We start from the raw sequence: 12,919 nt of genomic DNA, 5'->3' as shown, positions 1-12,919 counted from the left end.
GAACACTGCCAGAATAAAACTCGGTGACATGCGCCCAAGTTTACAGTAGGCGGCGGATGAGGGGCTGCGGGAAGCGCTCACCTCCTGGACGTGTTCGGCGTGCTCGGCGAATTTGTCCGCGTACTCCTCGAGCCTGGCGTGATCCCCGGCCAGCGAGGCGTTCTTCAGCCGGTTGAGCAGTTCGCCTTCGTCCATCGTTTTGAACAGCTCGTCCGCGTGGTCCAGTGCCGTGTCGCGAAGCTGTACGACGAAAAAAAGAAAAATCGAGTGGTCGTATGCAGTACGAGAGAACACACCTGTTCGGGGAGCGTACCTGCTGCTTGAGGTCTGCCGTCGCCCTTAGCGTCTGCTCGATTGCGTTTTCGAGGTCCTCGTTGGGAGACGTACAACCTGCCTGATCCTGCAAGCGTCGAGTGAGAGGATAGGTGCGGTACACAGTTAACCAACGCTTCTGGCCTGTAGACGAGAACGTATGGGGCCACGAGAGATGCAGGCATCGTGTACGCTACCAGGCTGACGCCGATCCTGAGGAGCTGGTTGAGCTCAAGCTTGGCCCTGTCGCAAAGCAGGAGGATCTTCTCCCGGTGCTCGTGCGACGTGTAGGCCGAGTCGGTGAAGTCCTGCGTGCGCTCCACCACCGCGTCTAAGGCACTCGACAACCGCTCACGGCAGCTGGGCCCCACCAGCGTCATTCGCATTGTCTCCACCAGGTCCTGCGTCGCGTGTGTCGCTTACTCGAGATTCCTTCACTGCCACACGTTTCTCGGGGCTCCATATCGAGAAGCCGTTGCGACTGAAGCGACGCCATCTTAATGTCACCAAGGCGCGTTGTAGCTGAGACATAAATCGTCAAACCGTATACGTTGTCTGTCCGGAAAGTTTGCGAACTTCTCAGTTTCCTAGTCAGTTGGTGTCATAGTCATAGTCATAGGTGTTACTAGGTAGAAAGTGCCAGCAAATGCGACTAGAAACGACTTCACGGTTCTTTGCCGCAGCACAGTCTGTTTCGTAATGTGAAAGTCACTTATGACGCGCTGTCAATCCGAAAAACGCCATGCAAGCTGAAAGGCAAGTGACGTAGAATCTAGCACAATACTACTGGAATTGTGACAAGCCGTGGCAATACAAAGGAGCTGTGCATTACTTTCGTTTAACGTTTTTTCCACGCTTCACTCTTTCGCTATATTTCATCCTCGATACGGGGGTCGGGATCGTCACTGTCCCGTCATTCGATTATGTAAGTCACTAGTATATCAGGCCTGTCTGAATGGGTAATTGAAGCACGTTCACAGGCTGATCGGTGAGAACGGAAATAAACACGCAACGCGCTTGTGTTATACAGGTCGAACACTGCGATCGTCGCCGCGGCAGAGCGGCGCGCCCACCTCGAACATCTTGACGGCGTTGTGGACGGTGGCGCATCGGTCGAACTCGTCGAGGCGCCAGGAGCCCCTGCGGGCGCCCTTGCGGCGGTACTCGGACGAAGAGGAGGCGGCGCAGGCGAGCTCCGGTATGACGCCGTCCTTGACCACGAAGTGCACCAGGTCCATGGCCCGGCGCATTTGCAGGAACACCGTGTCGCGGTTCTCCCGCGCCGTCTCGCACTCCGGGTGCCTCAGGCAGGCCTGCGGACAGCCAGGACACACCCGTCACCCCTCCCTGCGCCACATCGTCCGCAGTGGCGCCGGGCAGCGCACGCGATCGCGTCGCGGGAAAGGCAGATGCAAAAGCCACCGGGCGATCTGGCTCTCGTCGTCCGGCCAGATGAACTTCCTTTTGGCCTTTGCTGCGCGAAGCAGCAGCAAGCTCTTCGCTAAGGCCCGTTCACGTTTTGCCTCTACAACTGCACCGATGGCACCTGCTGGCGCTGCCCCGCACCTGCTTGTGCACTGTTGGAAAAATAGGGCCGTCATAAATGTCTTTCACGCATCATTTTTGTGTGTGCGTCTGTACCCTGTAAACGAAGATCTCTGCCAAGCATGAGTGCCTCGTGTGTCGCGCGGAATTCGCCTAACGTGCAGAAAGTAACATCATTACGTCGCTCTCGCAGTCTCCAAAGGCTTTTCCATGACTTTAAGATATTCATTTTCTTGTATACTGGCTGTGGCTTGGCGTCGCGTTAACAAAGTCATACTCGTTTATGATTGTATGGGCCGACAGCGCTACCCTACCCTGCCTGCGGCTGTAACGAAACAACCGTACGCCTTCTGTTAATCGATCAGTCCACGTTACTTGGTGCGTAAAGGCAGGTGTGCTACATGTGTACCGCGTTAGACTCTGGACAGCCGGCCGCTGTCAGAGCAAAGGCTGCTAGGACTGCGATCGCAGCATACATATGCGTTAAAGGCAGCGATAACGCTAGTTTGCTTCCTGCCAAACGGAAATCGGCGCACTATATTTTGATGCGGCACACGTCACTATTACAACCTATCTCGCAAGCCCGTAGAGACTAGACCGCAGGAAGTGAACTAGCGCTGTGGCTGCCTTGAGCGCACACGTTCATTGGGACCACTGTCCTACAGTATTTTTTGCTTTGACAATGGACGGCTCTCCAGTGCCTCTAATGCGGTAAACATGTAGCACTTGCGCTTCCGCACTCATCTTTCTCCCTTCCTACCTATTTAAAGCAAACGTTTCTTCGCGCTTACTGCTAATCGAGTGTTCCGATGTCAGGAGGAAATGACATGCCCCGGAGAGAGGCGAGATGCTGACGTGTACCATCCCAGAAGTGAAAGATAACGCGCGATAGACGAGAATATATACATCGCGGCATTCTCATATTGACAATATACATGATTTTATTTTGCTCTAGTTGCTAAACACTTCGTCTGTGACAGAAGCACCTTCGTATTGCGTCCGGCATTTATTGCTCCATCTGCTCAAACATTCAGGACGTCAAGATTTACACGGGAAAACAATGCCCACCTCGGAATTCCCGTGTATAAAATATCGTTTTTAGAGATAAAAGGCGCGAAAATAGCTTCTGCCTCATCTTGTGGGGATGCCAAAATAACCCTCCCCCGAGAGCTCTTTAGGTGAGCTCCTTCACACGAAGAGTGGGAGATGAAGACGAAAACTTCCAACCCGGAAGACCAGATACGGTTGGCGGAATGGGCTGAGCGCGTCGCGGTCGCGGCGAAGCAGACGCCACGCTAGCCCGCACCGCTGGGAAAGAAAACTCCACTCAACCTTGACAATAAAATTTTTTTTCTCTCTCTCTCTGCCTCATATTCGACACAAGATGTTACTACAACAACAATGCGCGTTGAAAATGTAGACTGCTGTGTTTCTGTAGTCGTTTACTGGCGCCAAGAAGTGCCACAGCATTTCTCACTTCGATAGAACCTCCGTCGACGGGTGTTCATTTTTTCCGTGACTAATGAGAGCGCTTCCTCCGCCTTCGGCAATTACAGTCACCGATTTGCTCGGTACTCGCGCGTTAACGTTGTGTAGTCGCAGCTTCTTCATCGGTGCGCTATACTTATTTCGACACGAACTCTCACGCCAACACCCGCAGCGGTTATCGCAGTGGGTAACGGAGTTTAGCGGACGAGCGCACGGGCACGATACCGGGCCTCGGTGGCCGGGCAGCGGCGGGATGCAAAAGCCTTACTGACCGTGTTTCAGGTTTCTCGTCAAAATGATTCTAGAGCCCTCTGCTAGGGTGCCCATCATAGCCCGCTAAATCGATCACCTTCGGTCAGCGAGGAATAATTCGTGGTATCAGACTTTTATGTTTCTTGACGGAATGCGCCGGGCCTGTGGCACAAGCCACAGCGCTGCAGCTCGTCGTCTTGTCGGGCGCCATTATCAAAATCACAAGTTCCTAGGCGCGGTTCCCGGCTCGAGCAGCGGTGCACATTTTTCACTGCGATTGTTTAGCAGAAATAATGGTTTGCGCCCGCCTCAAGCACTTCGCGTGCTTAAAAAGCGCCGAGCTCTACCAAAAGTAAGTGCGAAATTTCGAAGTGTGCACAGGGACGCGATGTGACACCCCATCTACCTCAGAGGGCGCCCACGTGGATGTCTTTGAGTGAGGCGCTTGCGCTGCTCTTTGTGGAGAGACAAACGCACCAACGATGATTATCAACGGCATCCCCTTTGAATCGGACGGCGATGATCGAATAATCACCTATAGCCTGTGTGAGCTGCTTGTAAGTGTTAACACGCAGTAATATTGCATTCTACTCGTATACGCTTTATCTCGTAAAATTATCTGTCTCGGTGACGATCCCGTTCCAATCTCTTCCATGCTATTTCGCCGCCAATATTGCAATCGTATCGTGCTAGTCTCTGCTTATGTTAACGTTCCCATCCATTTTGAACCTTCCGGAAGGTGGATGTTATTCCTCACGGTTCTGGCCGCGCATTTCATTGCAATGTGTCCAGTCGTCCCCGATTTTTTTCAGGCACATGGCTCATCTTGTTGCGAATGTTTGGTCCTGTGTGTTCTCGCCTTAAGACAGCCACCTGCGGGCCTCAAAAAGCAAGGCACCACCCAACCGGTGGACGACACGGGCGCTTGCAGTGATGAAATGTGAACTCACCCGCTCGAAGCAGCGTAATACGTTACCGCGTCATCTTCTGGCATTCGCATACCAGCGATTCGGATAGCCTGTTTGCCAAAACCGACAACGCTTCCCTGGACTCGCCATAGAAATGCTTATTTTGCCATCTATAGCAGCATCGCGAAAGAATCCGCGCCACATTAATCTTCGCCGCCTTCGATGAAAGAAGAAAGAAGCAGCGCAAGAGATTTCTAGTCGCGCTTTTTATGAACAAGAAATTGGGCAAGTTCAGTTCGTCACTGAAAAACAGCGCGAAAGAAAGCACGACGAAACAGGAAAAAATGACGGCCATTGCAGATGCAATTTCAATGGACAGACGCCGTGAACATACGCACACGTGGTATAATGTATACGCAAAAATTAACCAAGAGCACTAAACAGCATCGAATTAATGAAAAAAAAAAAACCGGTTGCTTCTGGTTTCTCGATGTAGAAAACACTTTTTTTTTTACTTTCTTCGTTTCGTTTGCTGCTATTCTGCCTTGTTTCTTTTTTCTGTACTAACTGTACAGAAAAAAAACACAAGAAAGCAGAATGTACCTGTGGACTCCTGTCTGCCAATTAAAACTGTATTGGTCGTCCTCCTCCCCTTTTTCGTCGTCATTGTTAGCGGACTATTTTTCTACTCCCGCTGCTCAATGCAACTGTCTCCCTGGATCTACGGACAAAAGTGGTGAAGCCAGCAATTTTTTTCAGGTGGAGGGTGGGATGCAGGGGAGGGTGAGCGCTCACTTGACTGAGGAGGGAGAGGAAAGGGGGCAGTCAAACTGGGAAGTCTGCGCACAAGAAATTTCGGGGGTGAGGCACGTACGTGCCCGGAGTAGCACCCCCTGGCCACGCCACTGGCGACCAATGTTGCAGAGACAGCTCTGACATGTGCCTTGAGTCACCGTCACGACGTGCAACAGTGCTCAGCTTTTTCGTTACGGCAGATTACACATAACGACCTAGACTGCAGAATGGCTGACGCTGGGCAGCGTACCTTTGAGGCCGTGAGCAGGAGCATGGTGGAGCGCTCGAGGATCATCCTCGCTGAAGCCATCTGGGCTCTTCTCTTGTCGTCCTTCATGTCCTGCGGTAGAGCAGCCCCTGATGACGTTAGAGAACAAGGAACGGGGGCCGCGTTTCCCGCTGATCACTTTCGCCTAACGCAACGACAGCGGTGTGCGTTCCGCCCACTGGTTTCCTTCGTCACGTCGACTCTCACTGGCTTACCCATTCGGGGCGCGCACTGAAATATCGCCGAAGGCAATCGGGACAGAACACGGCCGTGGGTTCCTAATGCAGTCAGCCACAATAGAGCAGCCTATTTTGCGAGTCAACAGCCACTGTAGCAGCAGAAAGAGGAGCGCTAGAGTGCCGCCCAGCAGGAAATTGAGCTGCTGCGATCTTTCTTCTCGTTTCCGTCGAACTTTGTTCGACGCCGTTGCAGCTAACGGTTAATGGCGAAACCGGAGAAATCAAGGGATTACTTTCGCAGCAGATCACAGCTAAGGCTAGAATTGTAAGCGATTGAAAACGTTATCCCGACGCGAATTGAGGGAGCAGCACTCTGACGCGAGCGAACTGTTAGTCAGGTTAGCATTGGCTGAAAGGCTTTTCCAGGGAGCAGGCTTAGACATGCAGCTCCAAATATGGCTGAAAAAGCGTGTCTGTGAAAAAACAGCTATTTGTGAGTTACACGACAAGGCCGAAGGCGCATTAATCATACTTGGTTAAAACACGTTGGCGGGCTAGTTGGTTTGAATCCATGATGCAGTGTGTAAGAGTGACTGAACGAAGACGTAGAAAGGAACAGATACACAGAGACAGCGCTAGCGCGGTCTCTGTGTATGTTTCTACGTCCTCTTCAGTCGTGCTTGCTTACACACTCTATCATTAATCATACGTTGAAAAGTATTACATAAACGATTTCTTTTTCTTCACGATTTATGAGATCTTTTGCGGCCAAACCATGGACGCATTATCGTGAAAGAATGTGCTCGAAAGGTATACTCACGTTCTGTCTATCTCCAGTGAGATGAGCCAGCTCAACCATTTCGGTGCCGAACTGGCTGAATGCCTTCACAAACTCCGTGAAGTTAGCGACATTCTCAAGGCGATTCAAGCTTATAGATACCTGCACATAAGCGGGATACAAGACATTAAGAAAACATTAAGAAAATACGGCTCAGGCAAAACAAGCAGCAGTATGCACGGCAGCTGTCAGTATTCTGTGGATGTGCACTCAGCACTAAATTCGGTGCGGTTAATGCGGGTGCAAGTCACAACTCGCAAACTCAGAAGTACAACCTTTGTCAAAAGTGTACGGGCCACTCTAAGCTTTCGTCATATGCAGTATACCATATATCTCACGTAACTTATGCCAAAATTTGGAAATACGCAAGTGCAACGTAAGTAGTTATTATTAATTAATCAACTTCTCAAATATTATATTCAGAGCAAAAGTGTCAATGAGGAAATTGTATACCATCCTGAAAAATTCCCGACCCAGCTGTCTGGCACTCATTACGCGCTAGACAAAAGCATTTTCTAAGCCTGAAAGAAACCCCGCGAAACAAGAAAAAGTGTAGCTCGATTCGCACGGCACATTTTCGTGTTTTAGTCGAATTCGCAGCGCGCACATTTGTTTAGGGTTGTAGTAGTCACTGAATAGTTCACAGAAGAATCATGATCTTGTACACTGCAGGACGAAGACCTCTCGCTGCGATCTCCAATCGCCCCTGTTTTGCGCAACCAGATTACAACATGCGCCTGCAGATATAACTGCGCACAAACATTTTCTCGAAAGCTCGTGTCTAAACTCCGCGTTTTATACATACACAGACGCGCTCATCTCTTTTTCACATACGTCTCACGATAAAGTCAAGGTGAGACGAGATGTTCAACGTATGCGTTAGTTTAACATCTGAAAAAAAAAAAAAAAAGGATGTTGCGGATATAGTGGGTATATATGAACGTCTACGGGTCATTAAAATGTTCATTCGAGCACGCGCTTCGCGTAAATAACCTTTATTATAACGGAACTTCACTGTCTAAGCAAATAATCCGAAAGTCAAATTGCAGCACGTGATCAGCATGAACTAACGCAGAGTGTCAACTTCGGCCGTAAAGATGGATGTCGGTGCCCTGTTCGCGAGATATATATATATATATACAGCGTCGGCTAAGCCATGACGCTTCTTATGCGCATTACTGAGTCCTCTTATCCCATTTCAACCTTGTGCGTGTGTCTGAGTACGTGTGCCGCGTGCGCACACGCAACCCGAATGCCATGTGGGCAACGCGTGCGGAGGTCTGTGCATGAGAAGGAGTCTCTGTCCATCAGAGTCAGCCTCACTGGGCAGCACGAGCAACACGTTCACACTGGTATGTACACACTCGTCTCGGTGGTCACAGTCATCTAAAGTGATCCAGTTGTCGACACTCTCTGAGAGAGAGAGAGAGAAAGCGTCCTCTCCTTCCAGCAGAGAAAGCTCTTTCTCTCAAGTTCAGGGCTTTGCGCATGGGCCGAGCATATATGACATGGCCATGCGTACTCTTATTGCTGCGTCGGCCTATGCTTTATTCCGCGAGAGATGGCTATCAAATCGGCCGATTTACAACTAGACAAGTTTGATTCACAATACTTCCAGACTGCCAGCGCGACTGGGGTCGACAGCCACACTCACTCCACGAAGGGGCATCAGAACTGTCGGCCCCTATGCATACAACTTTATAGTATGTCCAAATGCGATCGCATTAACGTGCCACTCGTATATATGCTGGACTGAAGTGCGATACGTACCCTTCGATATAGTCACCAGTGCTTAAAGGACGGCGCACTCGCACCGGACGCCGCAAAAAGGCCGCCGGCGACTCACCCTGTCTTTAGCGCTGAGAAGCTGCTTGACCACGACGGTGTCTGCTAGGAGGAGCACGCGGGTGACGGAGGCGAGCAGGGCGCGCGCGGCCCGCGCCAGCGCGCCCCGGTCCTCGGTCGCCTCGTCCATGCGAACGTCGCACAGCTGCTCGATGCTGGCGCCGGCGGCGCGCGCGCTTCGGCACGCGTCGTACATGTCGAGCTTGATCTCGACGTTGTCGTCAGCCAGGGCCTCGCCGACCGACACGAACCGCTCCACGGCCAGGTTGACAGCCTGGCCGACGCGCGCTCGAACCGCCTGCTCGCTGCGCAGCGCCCGGTCCTTGGCGCTTACCAGCGTGCTGATCTGCGCACACACACACACATCGGCAACGAGTTTACAGCAGCCCTCCAGTCGCGTCAGGTGCAAAACTTCCTGTCAAGCTCCGATCACGCGTATACTGTCCTATATATTCGGTCACTAGCAAGCGTGCGTATACATTGCTGAGGAGAAGCATTTGCAACACGTGTATGGAGACGTTCACTCTGCGGCGTTTTGTAGCTTACTTTTTTCGCCGCAGATAACGATATGGTTAATCGTTCAGGTTTTCGCAACGAAAATACCGGTAATATGCAGTCGATAGCAGCTAATAGTCGACACTGCAGGAATCATGCGGCCTCGTATAGTTGCTAGTACAGAAGGTCGCTTGCGACAAGATGCAATCTCTTGCCTGTTTTAAGTAAATACAAACATCGCTCGTCAGTTTCATAGCCGCGTTAGAGCCATGTTTGCACGCACAGCCAAGAGCAATGGTGGGTTGAGGGGGGGCTCCTTTTCTATGGACAAGTAGCCTATATTCGCCATGGTTAAAGCAGGAAGCTGGGCTAGTTGGTGTAATTATTCTGACAAATTGGCAGCGCAAACGGAAATACACCCGCCGTGGTTGCTCAATGGCTATGGTGTTGGGCTGCTGAGCACAAGGTCGTGGGATCGAATCCCGGCCACGGCGGCCGCATTTCGACGGGGGCGAAATGCGAAAACACCCGTGTACTTAGATTTAGGTGCACGTTAAAGAACCCCAGGTGGTCGAAATTTCCGAAGTCCTCCACTACGGCGTGCCTCATAATCAGAAAGTGGTTTTGGCACGTAAAACCCCATAAAAAAAAAAAGACGGCAATACACAGGAAGAAGCAGACAGGATTGACACTGATAACAAGAGAATTCAGCTTCATGCCATGCGTTTCCGCTTTTTCAGTGCTGCAGATATGTCAAATTGATGACTTGCCTCCTCCAAAACAACAAGCTTCGCACTATGGTGCTCCGAAGAACCAGTTCTCTGGAAAGCAAAATGTGGCTTTGTGGAAACAGTGCACACCACAAGGACGTTTCCCCGACGCACATGCAGGCACTCACGTGAACAAGCGTGAGGATTGTTGCAGTGATACTAATGAAGGACAAGACGTGGCCTGACACGCTGTATATAGGACTGCCAGTGTACTTCTTTTTCTCTTACACAACGGGGGTTTGAAACAGGTGAGCAACGTGGCTTTCTTTAGCGTAAGGTTCTCTGACGACTTCGATTCTGAGCACAAGAACTCAACGACGGAGCGAGCAACAATTGAACGTGCTGGTCCTTCCTATAACACGTTTTCATACGAGTCGCTTGTTGGGCTTGTTGGCAGATAGTATAATGAATGCAATAATAACCTCAAGGGAACACCTATCTGCCTTTTTTCGGCACATTGTAAAGCTTGTGATTGTAAGCCTTTTTCCGATCAAACCAAGAGCATTCGTTTAGTGTGCACAAAGACAAGAAAGTTCATAAACTTGCAAAAGCCTTTCGCATACAAAAACGCACGATGATTGCGTATCTATCTTTTTGTTAGAGCGTGAGACGCAAATTCTTCGCGTTCTGTTTCACGTGCCTTAATGACTTGCGCACGCAGATATGGTGTCTGTTCTTGCGCTTTTCTAAATAAAGTTCAGTTTTTAGAAAGCACTCGTCCATCCTTTTCGTGTTGCCGTCGTTTTTAACGCTGGCTCAAAGAAGGCGCACAGTATAATTGTGATGGAAAGAGAAGAAGAAAAAAGCACACACACACAAGAAGTCGGATTCTGCCAGAAGACGTCATCGCAATTTTTAGTGGGTTCCTGCCTTTTTCGGGACACGGAAAAGGGAGTTTAAATTATGGGGTTTTACGTGCCAAAACCACTCTCTGATTATGAGGCACGCCGTAGTGGAGGACTCCGGAAATTTCGACCAAATGGGGTTCTTTAACGTGCACCTAAATCTAAGTACACGGGTGTTTTCGCATTTCGCTCCCATCGGAATGCGGCCGCCGTGGCCGAGATTCGATCCCGCGACCTCGTGCTCAGCAGCCCAACATCATAGCCACTGAGCAACCACGGCGGGTGAAGCAGTTTGCAAGGTACTGCAGTCCGAAGTACAGCGGCAAGCCCGTTGCTATACAGACAACTCCTGGCTTTGCAAATGCGCCAAGAAACGCATCCACGCAAGGTGGATCGGGAACTACGAGAGTTTACTTATTTTATTTATTCAGAATACCCCTAAAGGCCCTCTCGCAGGAGGGTATTACTTAGAGGGGGGGGGGGGGCAGTTACGCATACGCATGTAACAAATAAGTCGAAACAAAGGTGGGAAGTGATAAAATGTAATCACAAAAAATAATAATACAAGGCCAATAAGACTGCCGTAGTATAATAATAATCAGAAGTGTACAAAAAGAGAATACGAATCACAAGCACCCAAAAGTCGAAGGTAATGTGGTTTATAAAAAGCACACGCGCTATTAATGTACAACAAATCAGGAAACAACACAACATGTGAACTTAAAAGGAAAAGGCAAATCACCGAAAGAAAAGGAACAATAACCATAAAAATATGCATGTTACAAAGACGCCGAGGTCATTTTTTACACCGTTTGTAGTGTAAAAGAACATAGAGATGGGGGGGGGGGGGGGGGGGGCTCATGAAGCATGAAAGGTTTACGCAATTTCGTTCATGATTAGAAGTTTCTGAAATTAATTTATGTGGGTGACGGTTGCGATGTCTGATGGCAAGTTATTCAACTCGGTTATTGTGCGTGGTATGAACGATCCAGCATGAGTTAGTGTGCGACACGTGAAACGTTTGATTTTAAAAGGATGATCACGGCAGGGCAAGATGGCAGGGGATGGCCTAAAGAAGTCCTCGCGAAGTGATGCGTGATGATAGAGCTTATGAATAAGTGATAAACGAGCGATTTTACGGCGACATGATAGCACTTGCAGTTCAGCACGGTTCTTTAATGAACTGACGCTGGTGTGACGCGCGTAATCTGAAAAAATAAAGCGCACAACACGGTTCTGCAGTGCTTGGATGTTTTTAATAATGTAATCTTGATCGGGATCCCAAATGGCTGAGGCATATTCTATTTTAGGACGGATTAGAGCATACTTCGCATTGCGGACTGGACCACAGAATTTCTGTGGCAATTTCCACTAAGCTTCGCAGTCTCATTCCCCAGGGACGCCCCACACAGAGCTCTCCTGTCCCCATGGTCTTAGAGGTTCATCTACAGTAATACGTCCGTAAGGTGCTGGCTTTTGGACTCAAGTTCGTGCAAAGCAAAAGGACAGCGCCGGAACTGCCTTCCTACGTTCGGCAGGTTTCACGTCTTGCTCCCAACGACGAAGCACAACACTGCATTTCCCAAGGAGTGCACATTCTTTCACGATGTCAGCAGCCGCCTCCGATGTTTCCTGTTAAACGTGTCGGGCGATACCTAGCGGACCATGACTTAGGTGTTCTGCAAGCCATTAAAAAGGGCGGTTTCGTAGTTTTTAAATTCGGCACGTTTGGCAGTAAGGTCAGACAGGCTGTTTCTAAATAGTTTAATTGTCATGCTGGCATAGCCTTGCGGAAACTGAAATGTGAGGTAAATACGATATGCCCGCGACTGAAATCCGGAAAACTATAGAAAAGAGTACTAGTATATGTGTTTTTAACGTGGAAGCGCATAAAATTTACGCGCCCTTATGGGTTACAGCTTCAGAGCTCGACACTTGGCAGAAGCCAATATTCTTGCTTTTACAGGAAAAACTGGAACTCCTACCTGAAAAAGGACATATTTCTTATAAAGAATTCATACGACGTTTTACATTTCGTAAGCTCACATCCAGAAAAGAATTTCAAAGTGTTTTCGATCGACATTACTAATCTTTAATAATCTTTACCTCATGACGGTATTCTTCTCTGCGTAGAAATAGCTATTGACGAATTAGAAGTGATAGCCTTCCAAGCCGAGACCGGACTTGCGTGCGGGAATTTTTTAGAGCGTCTTAAGTTTTACCTTACATCGACGTGCGACGGCAGCCACTTTTTACAAAAGACGAGCGTATGCATAGGGTCATGTATTGCACCTATACGAACTACTAACAACAAAGGTGTTCAAAGGTTTTAGATATGTCGACGACTTTTTTGTTTCTTTTAGAATGCAACTCATTCTA

General features: G+C 49.5%; 1 protein-coding gene across 4 annotated transcripts in view; it reads right to left on the bottom strand.

Annotated features, from left to right (window-relative positions):
- alpha-Catr (alpha-catenin related) overlaps positions 1 to 12,919 on the bottom strand; it is a 202,686-nt gene that overhangs the window by 51,898 nt on the left and 137,869 nt on the right. For all 4 annotated transcript variants that reach the window (XM_075679954.1, XM_075679952.1, XM_075679951.1 and 1 more), the window contains exons 2-8: positions 8,432 to 8,776; positions 6,568 to 6,687; positions 5,551 to 5,640; positions 1,386 to 1,625; positions 510 to 713; positions 314 to 400; positions 82 to 240 (exon numbers count right to left, since the gene is read on the bottom strand). In XM_075679954.1, coding sequence (XP_075536069.1) covers positions 82 to 240; positions 314 to 400; positions 510 to 713; positions 1,386 to 1,625; positions 5,551 to 5,640; positions 6,568 to 6,687; positions 8,432 to 8,626 — 1,095 coding nt within the window. In that variant the 5' untranslated portion in view covers positions 8,627 to 8,776. The remainder of the gene's footprint in view (positions 1 to 81; positions 241 to 313; positions 401 to 509; positions 714 to 1,385; positions 1,626 to 5,550; positions 5,641 to 6,567; positions 6,688 to 8,431; positions 8,777 to 12,919) is intronic.

This window comes from Dermacentor variabilis, chromosome 2, assembly GCF_050947875.1.
Source record: "Dermacentor variabilis isolate Ectoservices chromosome 2, ASM5094787v1, whole genome shotgun sequence".
Taxonomy (NCBI): Eukaryota; Metazoa; Arthropoda; class Arachnida; order Ixodida; family Ixodidae; genus Dermacentor; species Dermacentor variabilis.
This window is presented reverse-complemented; position numbering and strand designations above follow the sequence as displayed.